The 24,391-nt window shown below is 43.0% G+C and overlaps 1 protein-coding gene across 3 annotated transcripts in view; it reads right to left on the bottom strand.

The window, feature by feature from the left end:
• Nucleotides 1–11,163: 11,163 nt before the first annotated feature.
• The window catches only part of LOC135911255 (tetracycline resistance protein, class H-like), a 117,304-nt gene continuing 104,076 nt past the window's right edge, over nucleotides 11,164–24,391 (bottom strand). For all 3 annotated transcript variants that reach the window (XM_065443449.1, XM_065443448.1, XM_070525294.1), the window contains exon 8: nucleotides 11,164–22,791. In XM_065443449.1, coding sequence (XP_065299521.1) covers nucleotides 22,689–22,791 — 103 coding nt within the window. In that variant the 3' untranslated portion in view covers nucleotides 11,164–22,688. The remainder of the gene's footprint in view (nucleotides 22,792–24,391) is intronic.

Raw genomic sequence — 24,391 nt, 5'->3', positions numbered from 1 at the left:
GCAAGTGTCGCTTTGTGAGGAACTGAAATGTTACAGTCATGTATTGGCCACAATATTCAATGAGGATGACGTGGAGGACAATGAAAAGGAAACACAGGCCACCATTTCAACAAAATGGAGAGAGCGGAACAAATCTAACAATGCCAAAATGCCATTGTCAAAAAAGGTTGTTGCACGTTGCCAAGGTGACATGTGAGAGGGCTACTGTCGTGCATCTGTAGTTAGAAACCATGAAACAGGTTGTTGTGGATCTGTACCACAGAGGAATGCCTGAACTCAACTGTTCAAACTAAAATGTACTGTGCTTTTGTGTTTCAAGAGTAGCTACAACATGTTGGTTTCTTTCTGCAAGCATGCTTCGGTTAGGGCACGAGATGGTATCCTCATATGTAAAGACAGATGGAAGACTATCATTCAGAGGTTGAGAACACTGCGATTGCTGAATTACTTCACTGGTAATATCAATAAGAATAATGTCAGAATGGTTACTTGGATTAATTAAGCGACAGAAACGTGAAACAAATTATTTGTAGAAGTGACAGCAACAAGACTTAAGGAATTATTGGTATTTTTTGTCGCAGTGATTGTGCCAATGCCACAATCAAATCTGTGATTTGGTTTTTGTCTACCTACCTAAAAAGGCGCTCCTTTTGGCTGTTGAGCCAAGGTGCAGTTGTTGCACTGACACAAATGTGCATCTAGAAAGGCGGCCATTGCGATGGCTGCAGCTAGGAACAGTTTTTTTTACTAATAGAAAGATGCTGCCATCTCTATTCCTGATATTGCTATCAGGAATAGTATGATTGAGCCATGTTTCTGTTACTGTAATTATCAATGTGCATGAAGAGTCAATTATGAACAATAACACAACGCTTTCCAAGAGTACACTTATTTTCTAGTAGAATAAACTACATGTCATCTGGGCAAGATTCACTACTTATGCGAGGTGAAAGACAAAACTTGAAGGTTGCAGTTAGAACATCATTGCATGTTTGAGTGTGGAAGTTTGATTACACTATTAGTACTTGCGACTGGAATATTGGCTGCACTCTTGACAAACAATTAGTTAAAACTGAGGCAAATATGGTCAATATATTTTTTTGTCGTCCTAGAAAACTGTAGCACTTTTCATCTCTTTTCTTGAGCAGTCTCAGAGTAATCATAGGCTAAACTCAAAGCGGTGCCCATTAGTTTGATATTAGAGCTCAAAACTGATTCCACTTCTTTCTCATTGTAGTGTAGCAGACAAGTACCAGCTCAGATGGTAAGCCCTCGCAGCAGACACAATGTTTAGGTCAAGCTTATGTTTACAGAACTCGGTCATGAGTTGCTCAGAGGTTTCCCACTTTTCTGATTTGCTGTCAAGTACACCGTAGAATGTAAGGTAGGACCTCCTCTTTTCTAAATCACCAGCCTTGTCTTAGATTCTGCAATATCCAGTTCAGAGTTAGCGGCAGTCTGACCGAAGCATGCCGACATCAGCCTGGACACCAAACTTTCAAGCTGGTTCTGAACTTTAAAACAGTACTGTCATCATTCACTGAAGACTTTTTTTTTAGAGTGCAGTTCTTAGGCCCCCGTTCCTGCGTTGAGCATCGGCGTCTTTCATAACCGAGTGAACAAGCGCAGCAAAAGATGAAAGAGTGAATGCGGAGCACGGCAGGAGATGAAAGATGGCGAGAGTGAGGAAGAAAGCGGAGTAGGAGAGTATGGCAGCAGGGTGAGGAGGAAAGCAGAGTGCCACATGCTCAGCGGCAGTGACCAGGCATGCGGTGAGCGCTATGGAAACAAAGCACTGGCGTGGTCTTCGGACCCACTGCACATGAGCTACTCCGCCTGCATTGTCGCCGCTAGAGAATGCACTCCGCACGAGCCACACATTCTCATGTTCACGCTTTCATTCTGAACAATGAGCGCCGCAACTGGTGGACACGCTTCGTATGCCGCTGCTGCTAATAGAGCTGCCCAAGCAGAGGCTTAGTGCCGCCACCAAGAGGACCTTGTCGCTCAGAATCATATCCTTTGCCACAATATATCGCGAATTCAAAACACCTAAACAGCTGTACTCAAAATTTGCATTAGAGAGTATCGTAATCATGGATTTTTTTTTAGGTGTAGAAGTGTGGGAAAGACAGTCGAGAACAGAGGGACTGCACGCTGTCCAATGTCATGCAAGTGCTTTGTTGTCTTGATGTCTGTTTTTATATCCATGTGAATGTTGAGTATTTTGTCAAACAAACTGATTCGAGCATATTATGTACAAACTGCTCCATGTTTCATGTATGCGTGACCTGATAGTTAGGCTGGGGAGGTGGAGTGCCCTGGCTTCAATCCCACCAGCAAATGCATAACTTTTTTGCACTGAAGAGGTGTCGAATGAGGTGAGACGGGCACCTACCTACCCATGTACAACAAAGCACACGGTAAGAGGCATTGCATTGAAAGCACTTGCGAGTGAGTTTTCACTGTCACGTAATTCAGGGAAAGATTGTGTTTGAGCAGTTCATTTACAAGGAAAAGAATGGTGTGGTGGGCATGGTGGTGGGGATGAATACAACCATTTCGGCGACTCGGTGGTTGAAGCATCCTGCTGCCAAGTTTGGTTTTCAGCTACCAGTACAGCTGCATTCCGATGGTGTTGGAATGTCCAAGTGCTTGAAATGATCTTGGAGCCCTCCCCTTAAGTGTCTTGATATTTCCTTTACTCTGAACATCAGCATTTGGGTTTCTTGGTTGGTAATTTTGAACTTTAGGACTAAATTTACAATTTAGAACGCACTGACATTTACACTTCTTTATTCAGAAAGAGTGGACACACACACACACACACATGTATTGCCAAGTGCTACTCGAAGATGATGTAGACCCTTGGATTTAACCCATAAGTGGTCACTGCGTGATCTGAAGATGACAACATGCTCTGCTTTATGTCGGTGGACTTCAAGGCGAGTGCTTACTAGCCTTGTAAATATATCCTGTAAATAGTTTCCCACCTACTGTGATACCACGTAAGAATGTAAACATACCAAAATAAAAACGGGAAAAAAAAAATGAAGTCGATATGCAATGATGCCCTGTTTCAACTTCCATTAATGCCCAGCTACCGCAACTTTTTGTTGTACTGTGCCAATTGCGTTATGCTAACGCCCAATGCTCTCAACCAACTAATCTTGCTTCTTGGACGATTTCTCTATCAATTATGATGCAGCACCCGTGGAGAATCCTAGAACACTTTAAATTTGGGCCACAGCTCCACTGCTGGCAATGATCCACTTCCAAATCTAGTACTGTCTTTTCTTCTAAGGTCACCTTCATGCTCATTCAGCTTATCGTTGAACTGATGGAAGTCAGCATTGTGTGTGTCCTCTTCTGTCACGTGTCTTATGTTGTGCTGCTCTAAATCCTTTACTGTATTTGAATGTTAAACGAAAATGAATGAATGAATGAATGAAATCACTTGTATTTTGAGAAACCGATAACATACTTCCATATCTAACCGCGTGAATTGAATTTTGTGCTAGTAACATAAACCGAGTATCTTAAGCAGCTGAGGACTGTAATGCACTGATGCAATTTTTTATAGGAATTGACCCCTCAGTGTCTCCAATTCCTTTTGCTCATGACATTGAGAAGGTCTTGACTCCGACAGCCTTACAATGTCTTGAAGTAGCATACTGTGTTTATTTGCCTGCTCCAAAGATCATGTACCCTGTGATGCCATGAATGCATGCGACACTGGCTAAAACCCTAGTAATGTGTGTGCCACTTGCCAAAGCAGAGGTCCAAATATGTGTGCACAGATACCTGAGAAAGTGGACTAAGAGAAGGCTGTCATTGTGGTGTACATTACATGTGCACACTATGGCTTTAGTTTCCACTGCAGTGGGAAAAATTAAGTTCTTTCTTCTTTTCAACAACTTAAGGGTATTGCAGACTGTCGAAACATCATTCATTTTTAATTGTGCAGCATAGTAAAAAAACAGAGAGCTTAATTTCTGCAATGCCTTACTTCTCTCTAGTCTGTTAGCTCAATGTTTTGTTCATGTGGTCATCCTCAATATGTTACCATGCATGCCAATCTTCGTGCTCCAAAATAATAGAACTGTCATTACAAAAACAGCTGTGCAAACAGGCTGTTGCTGCTGTGTGAAGCTAAGTGGGAAGCTAAGTATACTGCAGTGTTTAATAGGTTGTGATGGCCTCTTGGTCCTAGGCCAATATACATGTGCCCGTCTGGCCTAATGTTCTTTGGCGAGCAGGACACTGTGTCATGTGATACAAGCCCAACAACTTGTCATCCTGCTAAGATTTAGGAGACCTATCTGGAATGCCAAATGCTGTTGTTTCCCTTGCACTTCATTCTGATCAATGCTGCAATGTCTTCAACATGGCAAACAGTGAACGAACAGGACACTTTGTTCGCTTCATTTGACATGTTGAATGTAAAGCATCTTAAAACCATCCTGCAAAATCTGCGATATCCTTTTTGTGTCAGATTCTTCTTCCACAGATCCTCATCTTGCATTGTGCTGTATGCCTGTGCCCGGAGAAGCTACCGCTTGCAAGTCTTTTATTTTGCAGCTCTAATTTCTTTCAAACAAATTTTGCAATTAGAAATTTTCAGGGTAATTGAAGGCACACAAAGAACTTGGGTGCTCAACATGCATGCTAAAGTAAAGAGCTTTATTTTAATCCTCAGGGAAAAAGCAGCCATGGATCAAAGTACACTTTGGGGCACAAGCTTTTGTCATGCTTTTCTTGTCGATTATACAAAGCCAGTAGAAAATGCAATCAATGAAAACAAGAAATATTCGTTTACTTTTTTTTTTCACGACAATGTCTCATTTTATCTTTCAGTATCTTTCTTTTTTTTTGCTTTATGGTCGGTTGAATTCACATAGTTCTTTCTAAACAAACATAGGTGCTCACAGTTGGTATGGTTATCCTCATTTTTACTGACTGCATTGCACAGGCTATCTCCATCCTACCAGACAGCATGGATAATATTTCACTAATACAAGGGCATGGAACATTGATTCACATGCTAATAAGAGCATGATGGAATGAGCATCCCCCCTCCCTCCTCGCTTTACCATGGAACATGAATCTCACAATAGATATTTGATCCACCTAAATGAAAGGCGCTTCTTAAAAATTTTTGCACCCATTTATGGTGTAATTTTGATGGACAACAGTGACGACTATCATTCTTGTGTACACTTGTGTGCATTTTGACACATAGAATTCTTAACAAAAACATTGTGAATCTTGTGCGCATTTTATTTCTATGCAGCTGTGTGTTGGAACACTGGGCTAGTCTTAACATCGCGTACCATTCTCACAAGGCAAGTAGCAGACACACAGCACTAAATGGAAATGGTCCCATATCAGGAGGTCTCATTGCAGTCTTTGACTTTGGGAACTCTTTCTGTATATTAGCATACTGTGATCTTTCTAATCATCACAATAAAACTGATTCTGATTCTGAATGTTTCGGCTATGCTCAGCTATGTTCAACTATGCCATTTGAAGAGGTTAAACAAATGCTGTGTGCATTGAAGAAAAGACTTGGCTCTTCAAGCAACTCCGAAACAGGGCTCGATCGTTTGCAGAAGAGTAGGTCTTGGTGGAGACGTTGCCACGCAAAGCTGTAGAGCAGGCAAATTGCCAATGAACCAGGGCAACGCAGGCATTGGTGGTGAGCAGTTCGTCTCTTTTTCTGCGGTGTTTCGTGCCCCAACCATTAGGCCTCACGCCGTAGGTATCGCGTCCGTCGAAGAAACACCACAGAGAGCTTTAATGTTTGAGGAGTGAATGTCAACTTCAACTTAGCAGTGTTCTTAAAACAGCTTAAGGACGAGGATGAAAAGTGCACATACGAAAGGACGGTGCGCTTGACTTCCAACTAGAGTTTATTTCAAACGACCGGTAATTTTATACACATTGGTGCATCAGGCATGCATCATCCGAAAGAGTACACCATTCAATGAATTCACATGTCTACAGATATACCTGAAAAGAAATGACACCTCTTTTTCATGCAGCACCAAACATGCAAAGCTGACACAGTTATCAACTGCTTTGCTCATATAATACACTTCAACTGTTTCACATTCAACACCTGTCCTGTTGTGTGTGTACTTTTAGTCCTCAGTACTGATTCAAGAACATGGTCAAGATGAACCAACTCGCCCAAATCATGGTACTCTTGCTTCAATTCAAGTACGCAATAATTTTGGCATAGGTGCTCAGTGGTGCCACTGACAAACTGATATTTGGAGCAATTTTCGGAGCAGCAAAATGTTAATTTTTAAGCAGTTTGGAGCCCCTAAATAAAGATTTTGGTGCACTTTGTCGCAAATGAATGCCAACTGCTAGACAGGCTATTTCAAAAACTTAAACTTGACAAGTGTTAAAGAAATTATTTACTCGCTGTAAAACAATGTTGATCTGCCTCTAAATACAATAAATTAGAAACTGAAATTTGGGTATCCCTTTAATTTAAGTGAAGACAACAGACTTGTTCACACATCGTGCTGTAATTAGTTTATTTCAAATTATGTGAAGCTGCTCGGACGTTGCCTTTAGCATCATATGAATTTTTTATTGAGAGCTGCCAGCTTAGCCATATTTTCAGCAAGGCTAGAGCTAGCATCAGCAAGAAACACCGGGACAGACTCAATGTCAACCTCTTCTGAGACAGACTGGCCTTGATGGGCTCCTGGTAATGCTCAAGTATTGCTTTAGAAACCATGCACTTTTCAATGGTGTGCTTTTCCTCATAAAGCTGAAACCTCTGCTCAGCAACTGGCTGACTCCCAACTGGTGCCGACTGATTATTCAGACAAGCTTGATTATTCCGATTATGTTGGGGAACCTTCACTGGCCCATAAGTACCGCCAAAATTTCGGACACCTTAAAGGGCTCACCAAGTCTGGCCAGTTCGAGCTTACAAGCGCAGAGCATATAATGCGCGGCAACGATTGTATTTGCAAAGAATTACATTGTTACGCGCCGCGGAAAGGTCTGAAATTTCAATCCGAACGGCGTTTTCCTTTCTCCTCATGGCCACTGTGCTCCAAGCCGGACAGTGACGTACTCGGGTCCGCAGTGTGACGTTGCTCGTGGCGACACATAAGTTTAAGAATTATTCAAGGCACCATCTGTTATTTGTGTGATCTGTTGCTTGAATTGACGAATTGAGGTTTAGAGAAATAATAAAACACACAAACAGAATGCCTGCGTGTTTTTTGTTTTATTTCGAACCGAAGCAAGGGAGATGTACTTCCACTTCGTCTGCTTGTTCCTACGGTTGTGCAGTCATGTGCGCAGGTATTGAAGCTATGCCATTTTCTACCATGTTCCAGCGCGTGACCATGCTCGGCGGCCCGCTTGTGTCTGCCTCAGTATTCGTGTAGCACTGAATTATACCACTAGTCATGTGTCCCTGTGCACAGTGAGCAAAATCATGCGCTGCGCAAAACGAAACATCACAACTGCTCACGCGTAATGCCGTCGCCGGAAGTGCGTGACACCGAAAAAAAAAAAAAAGCGAGGAGAAAAAAAAAAGATACGAAGGTGAGGCCTGTGACATATGCGTCACGCGATCCTCGAGGTTCAGTATGGGAGAACGCAGAGAAGGAATTTCGCTTGCGGAGGCCAGACAGGGCGAGTGGAGAGAGCGTCTTGCTTGGCTGTAGAGCCCGCCTGCTGAAATCATATGTTCGTGGCACTTAATGAGCTATGAGCTTAACGAGCTTAATAATGGCTATTAATGAGCCGATTTGAAATTTCTTTTTTCGGCAGAATGCTCCCTAGCGGACTGCCCTTTAAGAAATGCGGTTCAATAATTCGCACTCTGCCTGCACGATTGCATGCTAATTTGACCCTCGAGTTGAGCAGAAATAGTGATATTTTGGCCCCGATACGTAGCTGTTACAGCCACGGCAAGGTATTCGACCATGTTGCTGATAGTACACCCTTGAAACTGAAACTAGTAAAGCCCAGTTAATCAAGCACAGACTGCACCCAAACCGTAAGATAAGTAAATCACAGCAAGCCATTCACGAGTCCCCACAGTGCTGGTTCCATGTGTCCAGCGTTTGTTCATTCACGGGTTAAATAGTGGGACGGTACTAGTGACTTCCAAGTTGTTTAACCGCTGGTACCTTGGAGGTACCTCCAATACCTGCACCGACGAGCACAATGACTGTTGCGAAAGAAAAGCAGCTGTCATTCGGCAATGATAGCGTGGTCGACCTCTGGGCTGCAATTTTGTAGCACTGCATGGCTCAATTCTATATGCCACCCTTATCATTACCATTCACGACCGGCTGTACCATTGATAACACAGGCGGAGTGCCACTCTTATCAATGACAAAGCACAAAAAGGAGTGGCACCAGAAAGGGCATTGCTACAAAGTGCATTCGGTGCATGCACTGACTGTATTTTCAACTATCTGGGGCAACTGCATGACGAGGCACTGTGCCAGGAAGGCTATCGTCAGTCAACGTGTGGTGCCAATCAGATGAAATGTCACGCAAGGGATTGTCCAAAAAATAAAGCCGACGTTTGTCAATGCATTGCTGCATGCACGTACGTTTACCTACGATCTGGGGATGTATTCTGTGATGACCACTTTCGGCAATACTGTCGCCTTGGCCACGGCTTCACCATTGGTGTGCGCCTATTGGCTGTTTTAGAAAAACGGACGAGCTGCTTGGCTGGTTGAGCACTACCTCCTCCGATTTTGCTCATTAGCCAATCAGTGTGTGCCTGACGGCAATACTATTGCCGAGGCAACACAGTCACCAAATGTGATTGTTGCAGAATCAGGGCTGCCAGGTTTGGCTACTGCATGCCAAACTGGCTACTTTTGAAGGCTCGTGGCAGGAAAATTTTCATGGTTGGCTACTTGGCTACTTCCTGGCTACTTTCAATATCAACGTTTTTCTACAAGAACTACAAACAACCCAGACAAAATATTGCAAATAAATTGTACAATTCGCTGTACTATGACTCATGACACACACTATGTGCAACGACCATCCTCACTATGTCTATTTGGAAGGAAGGATGCAACCTCCACCTTGCAACCGACGAAATTCACTCAACAGGAACACCTTGTGGCTCCATTCCATGGAACGTCTCCTCTTATAGTTGATTCCTCATAAAATTATAAGGTGGGAACAGAAGTTTTATTACGGTTTCATGATGAAATTGAGTAAAGGCATACGAGAACATATCAATATACACCTATAAAATTACTAGAAAAACACTTTTCTTAAGTCATAAAAAATCCTGACTAGTATATGATATTCCTTTTCAAAGTTGAGATATGGCACAGGGACATATTGACGAATGACTAAAGAGCGAGAATTGTACACACACCATATTTGCTGGTACTAGAGCTCACTGAGAACTACTTATGTTTACCTTAATGATTTATACAGCGATAACAATACCTGAACACGAATAATGAGCCACCAGTTCTAACTCGACTTCCAAAGTCGCATTTTAAATAAGTCGAAGCACACTAGACATAACAGATCCAAAAGGAGCAGTTCATAATCGGCTAATGCAATGTTTTCTTCCTAAGTTGTTGGCCATGGCGGCATCGTGGCAACAGTTTTTACTACTTTTTAAGCACCTGTAATGAGCCGGCTACTTTTATTACTACTTTTCGTGATTTCCTGGCTACTTTTCTCTTTTTAGACCTGGTCACACTGCGCAGTATATGTCCCGGTCCTGGTCACTGATATATGCCCACTGGCCAGTCTGTATCTCTATCATATGCCGTCCCTCGCAGATGCAGATGCGTCCGACGCTGGTGACACAAAATCCCACGAAAGCGAACACATCCCCGAAAGACGTCATAGGAGAATAGGACACGCTTTTTTTAAGCCACTCGTGGAATAAAGCCACTTGTTTTCTGGTGAATTTGGATATGTCGGACTCACGATTATTCGGTCATTTAGGCAGTCACCATCGAGCCTGAATAATTGGCCAGCGACATACACTGTAGATAATGTGAAGTTCAATTCATTGAGCCACTTTAGTCATGGGCTATGCACGTCTGCCAGACTACTGGTGGCAGACATGCATTTTGGTGCAGTTTGGTCCAAAATCGTATTATTTTATCAGAATGGTACAGGAACTCTCGTTTGGCACACAGTTGATGAGAGAGATAACATGTGAAAGTGAAGGAAGAAATGAAGCCGAGAGCCAAGGCTATGCTTTGTAATGGCATATGTTTAACATGTGCACTGCAATTCGCTAATTGCAAGGAAATGAGTTTCTGTGCAAGATATGAGCCGATTTAAGGTGGTGTGATCTCACCATTTTGATATTCAGGAATCGCAGGAGTTCAACATATTCAATACCCCCTGGGATATTCTGAAGTCCTCTCACGTACACATACAGCTGCACGTGCAGTACTATTGCGGAATTCACAGGGCTCGAGACCATGAGCCATTTTTTTACTTTTCTTGTATGCAAGAAGAGCTGAACTGGTCCAGAAAAAAGCTTCAACTATTAATTTCTGTCGTTGCACATGCCTCCAGATGCCTTCACATTAAAAAAGTGCCCCACCTACAGCTTAGCCATGTGTACAACACTGTACTTCCACGCAACTTGCAGGAAAAAGTACTTTCAGGGATGGAGAAGCTTGAATTAGTAGCGCTTTTTTTTTTTTGCAAGTATACCATGTTTTTGTTGCACATGATTAGGTATTGTACGCCTTTCTTTGTTGTAAAATAGAGGCTAGAAAAGAAAAGGTATGTTGTGTAACCTCGTGTACAACAAGGTGCAGTCAACTGAAAAAGTTTACAGACCACAGGTTCTGAATATTTTTGAGGCCTCTGAATGTCCCCTGGTATTAGAACTTCCAGTTCATACCAGTAGTAACTATACACAAACAACATAGTGTTGTTTATGGTTTATTTTTTCGCTTCGCACAGAAAATGCGTAGAAATATAAAATTTTCTCTGATCTTGTGGTTCACAAGCTTTCGCAGTTGACTGTACATTGTGGACTTGGGGAAGCAAGCCTAGAAAATGTCTTGGCAATTGTGAACCAAGATGGCCACCGTTTTGCGTAATGCAACTTCAGTTAAGGTAGAAGACAAGTTTAGTTAAATTGACACACAAAGGAGGGAAGGAAGCTCCATTGCAGAGATTACCCTTTATTACAGAGCCAAAAATAAAAGCTTCTTCAACAACCAATAATACAGGCTGTTACTTGAGTACAGGCAAGAAGGCAAACTCACAGTCAACAGTTGTGGCTCACAAGCAGCACTCTGTTATAAAACACAACGCCGTGTACATTTATTCACAGCTACATTTTGCAACAGTGGTTATACTTAAGGCTTCATTTAAGCCAGCACCAAATTGCTAGCTATTCAATCAACAACCTTCTCAATTGAAGGCAGAAGCAGGTAAAAATGATTAAAATGTGCCACAGTGCATCAGCCCAAAGGATAACAAAGAAATAATAATAATTAAAAAATGCGCAAGTGTATATGCAAGAAAAGCAAGGACTAGATCAAAACTACCAGAATAGGCATTTCTAGATGGGCTTAGAGCAGCATGAGTGACCCATTTTATAAAACAACACTAAACAAAAGAGAATCACAAAATTTCACATACGGGCAAGACTGATTTGGCAAGCCTGGCCTAAAAGAAAGAGCAAGAAGTAGTTAAAGGAAAGACCATTCGCCATTCTGGCATCAATATTTCTCTCGGAGGAAAAACTCAAAGGAAAACTCGTTTCCCTTTCCAACACACCCGCCTTTGCATTCAGCTCACGTGTTGTTCGGTTCCTCAATACATCCGGCGCTTCATGAGCTGGTCATCACGGTTGTGACATGCAGCACAACAATACAGATAACGAAAGACCAAGTAAAACAGCAAGCAGACAACACAGCACAACAAACAGCAAGAGCTGAGTGCAATCCTTAAAATTAATACTGCAGTCAGAGCAGTGAAGGCACAGATCTGTTCCAGAATAATGCTTCGCAATTCATCATCACTGGCCTAATTCATGTCCATTGCAAAATGAAAGACTCCTCATGTTTCATCAGTCAAGCGAGTCGTATGACTGCAGATTTTCTAATCTCACCTCGCCATTGAATTTCCTACAAATTTCACTGGGGGACTCTGGTGTTGGTCCAGCTGTCACGGCAGTGCATAATTTGTCTAATCTTTGAGCTTATGGCTCCAGATGTTCTTGTTGAAATATTTATTCCACCATATCTTTCCAAATTCCCAAGCAACCGTATTTTCCGAAACCCACAAAGCCAATTAGTTTTTGCACACAAACACATAATCATTGTGAATTGTTGCAATTATAGTGTAATATATATTGTTGAAAGTGATCGACCTGCAAAGTGATAAAGCCGTATGAAGCCAGGAGGAGGATGTCTAAGCAAATTCCCATAGTACCCATGCTGGCTAAAACACCGTGCTTTGCAGCTACTGCAAACACTAGCAGCACAATTCAAGCTAGTAATTTTTGTAGGTAACTCTGTGTGCCACACCACCTAAAAGTCTGCTGTCCTTGGCCGGTTATCTTTTCGTAACCTTTAACCTCCTATAGATGAGCTGGGCAAGTCCACAATAAAAAGTACCAGTTTATCACAGCAAGGACAATCTTGGTGCGTCCACACACCTAGTTCTGTTTTTCTATCGTACACAGCTCTGAAAAACCTATTGCCACCTGCAGTAGTGGGCACAGTGCAAGAGAAGAGGCAAGAAGAACAAGAAGGAAGAAGTGCGCATGCTACTCCCGCCCGCTCGATAGCCAGGTCCCACTGCCGTGTTTTTTGGGAGCCAGTTGTCTGCATTAAACGTTGCGAGTCCTCTTTGAAGACACACGTGACAGACAATATGAAATCTCAACAGAGGCCTTTTTAATGTTTGCGAAAGAAAAAAAAGGCGTCACTGCTGTCATTTGGGGACACACTAAGTGAGGCTACATTAACCGAGGCCACATTAAGTGAGGCCTTCCTACAAGACTAAATGTGATCCCGCATGGCAATGAACTCTCACAGGGCATAGAAGTCGTGTTTGGGATGTTCCATTTTTTTTTTGCTTTATTGGTGCTAAAAAAGGCAGCTTCAAGCTGTGCAATGATGTCAACATTATTTAGCATTAAAAATATTTTTTATGTGTGTTCTCTAAATAAATATAAAATTCTGAATATGTTTCTGGCATTTATTTATGAGCTGATTCATCAAGCATTAAAAAAATCTGTATTTTGAGAATGCTTTAAAAAATTAATTTGGCAGTCAAAAGGGAGATGTGCCAAACTCCACACCTTCCATTTGACCTTAAGCTGCTTTCTTCTGGTCCACTTCTCTAATATTACATTTCTGTAAAGCTGTGCCATGTAGAGTTTACTACATCCCTTATAAATGTTATATCATCAATTACACTGAATTGTGTCACTCTGGCTCTAGATGCTTGAATTGAATGCCTTAATTGTCAGTACAAAGTGACTTCAAAGTGGATTAAGGATATGAAACCCTGATCAAATCCGTGACATTCGTAAGCATAGGTCCAAGTTATTGCAAGTCGACTACAGTGTAAAATGATAAATAAATAAAGCTTGTCTTTTCTTCCAACCAGTCTTTTGTCAAAGGCAGTTGTTGCAATAGGGAACTGTTGCCAATTTTTTTGGTGTCACACCTATCACAAATAGATAACATTGTTCAGATGTCCTGCATTCTCTTGTGTAGACCGCTCAGTAATAAATTGTCTTGTGGTGCCCAAAACATTGGATAAATGCTTTTTCTGATGAATATTCAGTCGTGCCAAGTGCGGCGAGATGAGAGATGTTTACTGAGTCAGCAATTTTATCAGTGGATACAACTAACTTGACGATCGAGAACGATATCTTACCAGTGCCTGTCATCCCTCCTGTGCTTTCTCTCAAATAAGATGGACTGATGGGCTTACTAAGCTCACTGATGTAGACAGAGAAGGCACAGGTGCAGGGACTGCTTTGGAAAAGGACTTCGTTCCAGAGAAGGTTTCATTAGGCCTGTGATGACAATGATCAGAAGTGCTCTGGAGCAAATGACAATGCGCCAGCTCATTAATAAATCTGCTAAGTGTGCACCCCCAGACGCAACATCTTGAAATCAATCGTATGATGGAACCCCATCAGGTTGGGAAAGAACATGATGAAAGATGATTACAAACGCTGACAACAAAAGATTTAGTGAGCTCAACATTATGGCTTCCACACGGGAGCATTGTTCACAACATAATTGAAAGAAACAAAAAAGTAGATTAAGTATGCCACATAATGTGGCCGAGATGCTTAGCATATATGGGTGGTAAATTACCATCATTTCCGCTGAGAATGCCTGTCACAGTTTAAATGTGTAGCAGGCTCTACATAAAGATGCATGATTATACAGTTGACTTCCATTAATTTGACCCAGATGCGACCAACAAAACTGATTGAATTATCCGACGGGTGAAATTAAACAAAATTTAAAAAAAAAACGCTGGTTCATGTGGCAGTATTTGCCCCATTTTACCACGCCCCCGAATCAAACGTGCATGCACTTTCTAGGAATTAAAATAGTTAAGTAATGTAGGAATAACAAATCTAACACGCACGAGATTTTCTTGGAAGAAAGATTGTTGCACAAAGACAGCCAGTTTTTTAAAATCAGCTTTGACACGTTTTATTTAGTTCAGCTCCGCCGCAATACACCCACGTTATGCGGTAAAGCATGCGACCGTTGCTAAGGCAGTTTTGATATTATGCTCGATTGCACTGTGCAGGCAATTTTTGGCCAAATTTTCTTTAAAAAAAGAAAGGCATGCCCAAGAACCAGGCAAATTTCGTAATCAAACGCTGTGAACTACAGTTATTGCTTGAACATCTTTCTAGGAAGGGCCAAAAATGGACGAGAGATGATTTGTGTTATTTGCATTCACTGTCCCCTAAGCTCCGCCGGGATGACATTGCCACTAAAGGGGTCGCTGTTGGGGTCACTATAGGGGTCACTATAGGGGTCAGGCTTACGTGTGTTGAGTAGTACTGAAATTGGGGGTCATAGGAATGCATGGGTGCTGGCCGAGACCTTAGGTCGGGATCAAATTAACCGAATTTGAATTAACAGAAGTTTACTGTATTTTCTTTTGCAATCACACGTTCCTGTTACCTGTTGATATTATGGCCTGATGAAACACAATGCATCAGCAAGCAAACACAACAATCTCATTGTGATCAAGGTTTGCATGCAGGAGCCCAAACATTAACATCAATTACTAAATCTTTTGTAGTCTGTGTTTGTCTTCATACTGTGTCGAGACAACAGTTCGGGATCGGTGCTTATGCAAGAAAGACAAGCAGTGCAAAAGGCCTGCAAATGTGTGCTTGCAGGTGCTGTTCAATGGTTTAGTACGTGGCCTTACACTGTTTGGCCATGAGCATCCATATTATTTCTCATCGTGCTTCTTAAGAAGTGTTTGAACAGCAGTGCCACCATGTAAAGGCTGAATGCAAGACAGTGACCGAGCAGTAGCCATTTGAAAAGCAAGCATGAGAGGCTTATTTAGGGGTGCAGAAGAAGAGTTCACTTCCGGAATAAAAAAAAAAAAAGTGCCTATGGTAATTGGTGAAATTATACAAAAGCAAGCAAAATATTTTTCTAAAATACATAAATACAGGTATCTCAAATTTTTTTTTAATTGACACAGAAGAACATGAAAAAAAAGGACTAATAAGGAGCAAGTAACAATGCACAACCAGCGCATACACTTGAATGGCTTGCCCTAAATAAGGTGACCTAAACTTTGAGTAATACTGCAGCTGCTGCTGCATGGCGCCTGCACCTATGCAGAGTCAGTAACCAAATCACGGCAACACTTGACTCCTTAACAATAGAGCGTTTTAGCCTGTCCAAGAACTTCTTACCTTTTGCGATTCACTGGCTTACTGGAGAGTTATACGGCAGCAACAACACTGGTAGCAACATCTTATGATCCTTCATCTAACCACAAAGCCATTTTTACATTTTTGTGCTTCATGAGTGTTCTCATAGAAAAAAAAAAAAGAAAAGTCACGATTACACCGCTGCCATAAATTTATGCCAGCAGCGAAGTAGATCACACTTGGTTACTGCAAAAATGGCTATGTTTGTCCGGTCGAGATCTGTGCCACCAGGTGGCGCCACCAACCCGGCTTCTCATGTTTGCATCATCAGTAATTGGGTAATCTGCAAATGGTAAAAAGTTTGCGGACAAGCTAAAACTCTAATAACAAGGAACAAAAGTGGATACCTGATATGTCTGGATTAAAACATAAACTAAGAAACACTCCAGTGAGTGAATGCACTTAAAAATCACAGCATGCAGGAGGAGGTCACTCACAAACAGACGAACAGAACAAACAAACAGCCAACAAAATGTAGTCACAAAACAAACACAGTTGGCCAAGTAATGCAAGCCTTCTGAAGCCGAGCCCTTGGCACATGCCATAGTCGCAAGCATGCAGGACATTTGATTGTCTGTGTATGAGCTCAAAGCTCAAAGGTTACGAAAAAGAACCACTCACTAGTCTTGGCAAGCTTTAGTAAGCACGTGCAGCCAGAGCTCAATAAAACGAACACCGATATAATGAATTATCAGTTATAACAAAGTAAATTAAATATGTTTCTCACCGTTATCCGAACATAAGCAGTATATGTTCATAAGAAATATCAGACCAATAACTTTCTCACCAGATGCAACTTCATCGTAACGAGGTTTGACTGTACCAGAGTAGTGCCAGTTGCTCTTGGGTATGTAAAGTCTAGGAGAGGCCTTGGCCAGTGCGTGCTGTGTTTAATATAGCCACATTCTGTCACGCATCACGCCACTCTTCACCCCACCACCAAAGTGCCCTTATTTGACTAATTCCACATGTGCACTTTGGCTGTTGTTTTCCTCTGCATCTTGCATTCTTCAATAAGCTTTACTTGGTAGTGCACATTTATTGGTCCCATTTTTTCATCTGTTCAAAAGAACAGACCAATGGGCTTAATTGATATTGCATTATGTAATGTGGAGCGCATACGGGGCATGCAATATGACAGAGAAGATTCCATGTCTTCCGTCTTCTGCTGTTCCCTGTCTGCACAACACATCGTGTAATCTTCTGTCCATTGTTTCCTGCGCCACGCGGTGTCATGCAACCACATCAACTCATCCAGCTTTCGTTTCTGCTACACTACCGTTCTCGCAGAGAGACTTGTTTCAGCCTAAGCCCATTGTATGAGAGTCACTACAAGCTCACCCACAAGGCATGCCCAACAGATCTGCCCTTGGCGGCTTGCCGACAACAAATAAACACATTCGTGGTGCTCCACTGACCACAGCACAGAATCAAAACTCATGACAGCTATGCGTAAAAGGCAACATAATCAGGCTGGTGTCTCAAAAGGACTCCCCTTGTGGAACTTATTTTGGCCACTATGCTGCAACAGGTTCTCTCTGACATAAGCACACACATTCACAAAGCCATCAGGTCAGTTGGCTTGCACTTCATGTTGACAGCTGTCCATGACAGAAAAAGGTGAATCAAAAGGTGGCAGTCTTTGCTTTCCTGTTAGCTTTAGGAGCACCCAAACATCAAGATGCGATCTCAAAAGCAGCAAAAGGTTATCTGGTTGGCGAGACCACAGGAAACAGTATCCTGCTATATCATTATTTATCAAAGCCCGCGAGCAAGCAGTGCTCTAGCTATAATGTGCTTGACCTTAACGTTGCTTCAAAGGCTGCCACTGTTACACTGTGAACATCACAAAATGTGACGCCACAAATGCGCACGTTAGTACTGTATTTTCCGTTGTATATGCAAAATTTTTTTCTGAATTTGTGTATATGTCACATGTTTTTTCTGAACTTTTTGTCGGTGAGTCTTATAGAACTGTGCAACTTATATACGTTTTCTTTCTTTTTTTTTCAGAAAGAACTGCTATCAAAATCTGATTGGATGCTATGGCCACATAAAGCACGCTGAATTGACCTGCTCTGGCAGTTGCTACGGGTTGTGTGCGCACTATGGAGGTCCCGGGTTCTTCTTGTGATGGAGCTGCCGAGCACCATGTTAGGACGGAGCAGCAATGCAAGCGGCGGCAGGCCGGCCACAAGTCGACCGACTCCAAAGTCATCCCATCTGCAGGTCGTTTTCAAGATACGGCACGTGCCGCTGCGCAAACTACGCAGTTGCTGCTGGAGTACAAGCCGCACCCCCCTCCCCCTCACACTGCCTTCCCGCTTTCCTCCCATGTGCGCGATTCGGTTCACCGTTGCACACTTTCACTCGCACATAAAGCATACGGCGCGTGGGGATGATTTTCACACCCTTGGCCTTTAAGCGAAACATCGCGGCAACCACGACGGCGGAAATGCGCCTGGAGTGTCCAGATCATTGCTTGCGCATGACCCGCGTTCGCGAAGTAAAACAACACTGTATCTTTTTAAAATTGCATACCAAATGAACAGGCGTGTCTTGTATACCAGTGCAACTCACACACGTTTTTTTTTTTTTTTTTAGAGACTGCCGTTTTGAGGCAGTTGCAACTTATAGACCGGAAAATACGGTGCTACACATGGTGGTCATGCCACACTCCATGCATTAATATTTTTGTGTACTCTTTTTCTGGTCGGTTAGGACGCAGAGAGGCAAGAGGGCATTGTCAGGGAACCTCAAGACAGAAAGTGCGCATAGTACCAGCTCAGAAATATGAATCACAAGTTCCAAGGAAGTGGCGATGGAAAGAAAAAAAAAAAGCACTATTTACCAGTCCTGTGCATTTTATGGTTTACTCAGAGCGACAGCTAGATAGTTAAAGTACTGTAATCTATAACAGCAACCGTTGTTACAGGTTCTTCCCTTTAGCCAAGATGATATGGTTCTCGGTTGCCGATATTGTGCTGCCCTCTAGTGTGTCTAATGCAAAACACATAAGTAGAGCGTATTCCAAGGCAAGCTAGTTAGTAGGTGACCATAATTAAAAACAGAATAAAAATAATTGTGAATAAAAATAAAATAAAAATGGGGCATGGAACTGAGAAACATACAAGGCGCGCTCACGCGGTAGTGCATGAAAGCGACATTTCCTACACATCTGGAATTGACAGTGGTCATCCTTTGTCTGATGTTTCCTCCCTGCTTTCGCAGTTGGTACTCCTTGACTCTTGCATGTCATCCATTTTGTTGTTCTTTCCCCACATTTATGCTGCAACCAATGTAGTACTAAATCAGACAGTTGAGAGTGACAGCCTGCACTATGTCCATGACTCATTTCTGTGTTTTTACACTACTTTTTCCATGATGGATGCATAAGAACAAAAAACAAAGACATCAAATAGGGCACCTGTTTAGGAATGTTGCTAAATGTAATCAATGCCGATGGGTTTTTGCTCACAAATAGTCTGCCACTTCACATATTCTTGTCCTCGATTTACACGTAAAAACCGCTGAATATCAAGCTGTTGCATCAAACATGAAATACGTAAACAAACAACCATCTGTGCTGACGACAGCAAGGGAGGGTAGTGAAAAACTAGAATTGTCAATGAAGTTGAGGAACACTAGGCTCATAGACTACACAATCAGAAAGCTTCATAAGCAGTGGCACTTCGTGTTGGGCTAGTTGGTTGACAGATAGCTATTAGACGAGGGGCGCAAGTTAGGACGGGACGTATCTTAATTTGAGCCCCTCGTCTAATAGCTTCATAAGCAGGAGCTTGCTCTTACTATGACGAGAGTAACGACTCACACGCCCATGGGCCAGGGAAAGGCCAGGGGATCTTTTTGTGTAGGTTTCGTGCTACTCGTTTGTCTTCAATGAATTCAAGTGTACAAGGCTGTCTATGATTTCAGAGTTATGCATCATATCTTAAAAAGAGCTGTTTAGTTGGGTGAGTTGGTTTGTTATACAGAGTAAAATTAAAACAGTGCAAAGAAAGGTGCTTTGGTGACATTAATTTTCCACGCATGTGCAGACCATGAACTGTTCATTTACGTCTTCCTGAAATACACCAGTTATTAAAAAAGGAAAGACCCTGTACAGTTCCTTGATTTGTCCATATATTTCTTTGCATTCTTAATCCTTTCAATGCCGTGTATGAGTCTTTCTTGGTTACCATTGTTTTTTTATCAAAAGATGCCAAGGACGAGTCTGACTTGTTCAAGCATTAGGGGGCTCGCTCAAAGTGCCGGTAACAAGCGGGGCTTGTCCACTCCATTTTAACATTTAAGAAATTTCTCTCTTTGGCTGCCTAGAGGGCCTAGCAAGTCAATTCATCTGCGAAAAGGGGGAAATGGCAGCTTCCAGTAGTATATTGCCATGCTCACTACAAAAATGTGGATATAAATTCATTGAGTCATCAAGCTTGGAAGGCTTGCTTATGCATAAAAACATTGACAGTGATGGCAGTGTTTCCAGTGCATGTTTAAAGCTCTAGAATGTATGTGTAGTATCAAGGACTTGCGACAGAAGTGAACTGCCATTCTAAAAGGTCTAGTACACCACTTTTGTTATTTGGTATTTTTAGACACTAGTTCTGAATTTACTGCCCACATAATTTTTGAATCTGCAAATAATTCTTCTATCCTGATGTGCAATAAAAAAAAGTCCTTTCCTGAACATTTTATTTTTTGCAGCCACTTAAAAGGTCACTTTATTCCTTTATTGTATCTGTCCTTTGCACACCTGAGGAGTGAATGGTGGTATCTAGTGAAACCATGCATCGAGGCTATCTGTATGGGTGAGTGTGAAGGATCAAATGTATAGAAATGGTTGAGGACAGACTAGGGAAACCTTGGCACCGGAGGTTTCATATAAGCTGCGAGGATAGTATGTCGACAGTCCTCTTTGTAAATCTACATGCTTGGTATTCGGTGCCTTAGAGCGCATGCACAATGCCAGCAATACCCACCACGTCATCGTCACATTGAATATCGTAATGAATTATCATTGCAAAAGCTGAATTTTTTGCATCCTCTGGTCATGCCACTCATAAAAAAAAAAATTGCCAAGGTGGGTTAGTTGGTTGCTACCGCTTACCACATCGCAAAGCTGAAGGCAACACGTAGAGAAAGCAAAGAACAAAACTGATGGGACGAGCATTGGCCTAGTGCTTGTCTTGTCTGTTTCAGTTCTTCCTTTGCATGCATCGTTTCTCCAATTTTGACATGCCGAAACAAATACAAATTGACAGGGCCTTCAGCCTTTTCAACAATGCTTTCTAGATGGCAGCCAAAACTGTCTGCACACATACAGTCTTCATAAATAAATTTCAAACTGCACAAGTGACAAGTTCCCTCGCTGGGCGCTGTTTGTGAGAAACCTGTGGTAGACCCTGTGGAATCCCTTTCAGTGCCTCAGGCATGATAAAAGTTCTACAGAGAGACCACCTTATGGCCCAGCAAAAGACCTAGCCAGGTACGGTAGCTTGAAAGCTTTAAATGTCACCTGTGGTTAAAACAATGGGAGTACCAAGGAAATACAAAGGAAAGCAAGTGCCATGTGCCTAACAGTACTGCTGCAACCGGTACAGTAATGATAAAAAAAAAAGGTTTAGAATGAAAACAACATTTCTGGCTGGAATCCCACATTTCTGGCCACTTCCAAGTCTCCCTCTTCACCTGTCTTGTTTGAATAGCTGAGGTACCTTGCCATTTCATGCACTTTTTAGAAAGCGCCACATAGCACAGGAAGTTTCAAACTGTAGCTGGGCAACGTGCTGGCTGGTTAATATTTCCAGGCCACTCTTACAGTATTCTGCGATTCCACAATAAATAAAAATAATCAAATTACAGGGTTTGTCCCAAAGGAAAAAGGCTGCAATAAGCTCCACATTAATTTGACAAACAAGCTCCAGAATAATTTAGACTGCCTGGATTTCTTTTAACATTTGCACGCAAAGCAAAGTGCCAGAGTGTTCTTGCACTCCCCACACTTCAGAATGCGACTGCCACAACTGGGATTCCAACCCGCGACCTTGTGCTCGAGCTGCAAAATGCCCGAGTTGACACTGCGAATGGATACTGCAGGGGTTTTCGACACCCAGTGTCAAATCTGCAACAGTTCCGCCCTGGACGAAACACCCCAAACAAAAAAAAGTTTGGACTCTTTGGGGCATACTTGTTTCCAAACAATAATCATCATGCGTCCTGCTTGCGTTTCCTTTCTTGAAAATTCTGTGCTCGCTACTTTCCTCTGCAGAGATGCTGTGTCACGCCAATAATGCACATGCCGTTCGGGGCCAGGATAATTTACCAGGCACGCAGCATTAAAGAAAGGCACGCAAGGTGGGTGACGATTATGCTTTGGGGACAAGAGAGGCCCTAAAGCGTACAAACTTTTCTTAGGGTATAGCGCAAAACACGATGCCCTACTCTGGAGTGAGCTCACCGGATTGCACGTTTAGAGCCTGCCAACAAGACTACATCCACAGAGCAATGAGTAGGTGACCTCCACCTGCTGCTTGGCACTGATGGTTGGACCAGTGCCCTGGTACCGGTGCTCTGTGATTCTACAATCCCAGGCAGCATTTTGTGTGCCAAGCACTCGGCATTCAGGAGAGATGCCCTGCAACAGTATGGGCCTGCGAGAACTGGGCAGGGTAGCCCATCCCTGATGTAGAGAGCGGCGAAGAGGCATTCCTGGTCACATCCATCAAAGTGAGTGCGGCAGCTGGTTTGTGGAACCGTCCCGGTCAGGCTCGAGGATGGTCTCGTCCTCGTCTTCGGGGTCGGCATGAGGCATTCGCAAGCAGAGTCTGAAAACATGCAAGAGTAAACTGTTACTTAACGGCTATCAAGAGTGTGCAAACATTCAAGTGTTCATAGCTGTTCTAGCACAAAAAAAATTCAAGGCTTTCCAGAAACTTCAGACCCCTACAAAGCATTTTCAAGAGCCAGAAAGTTGATTAACACTTAGAGGTGATAATGATAGAGGCCAGCATGGTTGCCTGTAGTTTCAAATTCATCCCACTGCTCCCATGATTCTGCTGTTATCTGGTCAGACATGCCTGTGTCACTATAAGCTTGGCAACTACTTTCAAGGAGTTACCGATACAGCGAATGTGCCTAATGCGAGAGTGTTAACGTGATACACTCGAACCGACTTATAACGATACCGGTTTTAACAATATATTGGTTATAACAATGAGAAGCTGCTGCACTGTCGACTTTTGTATGTTTTCCATGGTGAAATAACCCAGTTACTACAATGCCCCGATGCCGCATTATCGGTTATAACGATGAAGTCTGGCTGCTGGGTGTCTGAGTTAAAAGGTAGTGAAATGCGAAATCCTTGAAAAGAAAAAAAGAAAACGAGAAATTCGAGCAGCTGCACGATGGGCCGCTGCTCGAACAGCTGCCGCACGCTCATTTTCCAGCCATCTCTGCATGGCTCTCTCCCGTCGCCCTTCCACCCCTTCGAACACGATGGACTGCACCCATAGCTCTGTGCCACACCACCCTCCGTAACACGAATGGACCGCACCAACTGTGCTGCTCGCACATTGCTTGCACGTTGCTCGCTGGCTCCTCATTCAGCGTAGTTCTGCAAACAGCTTAATTGCTCACGCTAGTTTTTGTTGCTTGTGTCAAAGTCCTTCCTGGCCACGTGGTTTCTCAACAGCGCTTGGCTCACCGCCGAAACGGAAGATATCTGATCTGCCCGTTGATCATCAGCAATGCACGACGCTACCGGTGAAAAGAATGCGCACGGCTATTGATTTGGAAACTAAGTGCTTCTAACCAATGAGACGATTGGCGCGAACGTTCTTGCACTGGATAGCGACAGTGACGACGGCAGCGATGATGCGGTAGGGCAGGCTGCCTCAACATTGTCCTCAAAGGAGGCCCGGCATGATTAAGTCCCTCTGGGGCTTCATTTTTGCGAGGAACCTTCCGCTGCACTACGAGGAGTGCTTGGATGCCTTGGAGAAGGATGCCAGCAAGCTTCGCATAAAGTATGCATGGCTGATGGACATAAGCTTTTCTCGTGCGAACCAGTGAGAAGTACATGGTGAGATGCTTGTGGTGATCTCTCCTCAACCTTTCTTCTGGATTTCCCAAGCTTACAGGCTGCCGCGGCAGCCTTTTCGCAATTTTTGAAAGGCCCCTTTTGGGGCCACCAAAGTGACGCCTCGGCGGTGCTCGCATATCGCTTGCCGCCTGTGACACCTCTTTGCAGTTGTTATAGCAGTGCCATTCTTTAATGCCGACAGCTGCAGCTTGTTACACTTGATTGGAGCGCACAGGAAGCAGTTAAACAAGTCAACAAAATTAGCAGCCGGGCGAAGGAAGGTGGTGGGGAGGGGCACAGGCCTCCCTGCCGATATATTTTTCTGATATTAGCTCTGCCATCCC

Source organism: Dermacentor albipictus, chromosome 9, assembly GCF_038994185.2.
Source record: "Dermacentor albipictus isolate Rhodes 1998 colony chromosome 9, USDA_Dalb.pri_finalv2, whole genome shotgun sequence".
In the NCBI taxonomy this organism is placed as follows: Eukaryota; Metazoa; Arthropoda; class Arachnida; order Ixodida; family Ixodidae; genus Dermacentor; species Dermacentor albipictus.
Note: the sequence above shows the minus strand (reverse complement) of the source record. Positions and strands in the feature narration are given on the sequence as shown.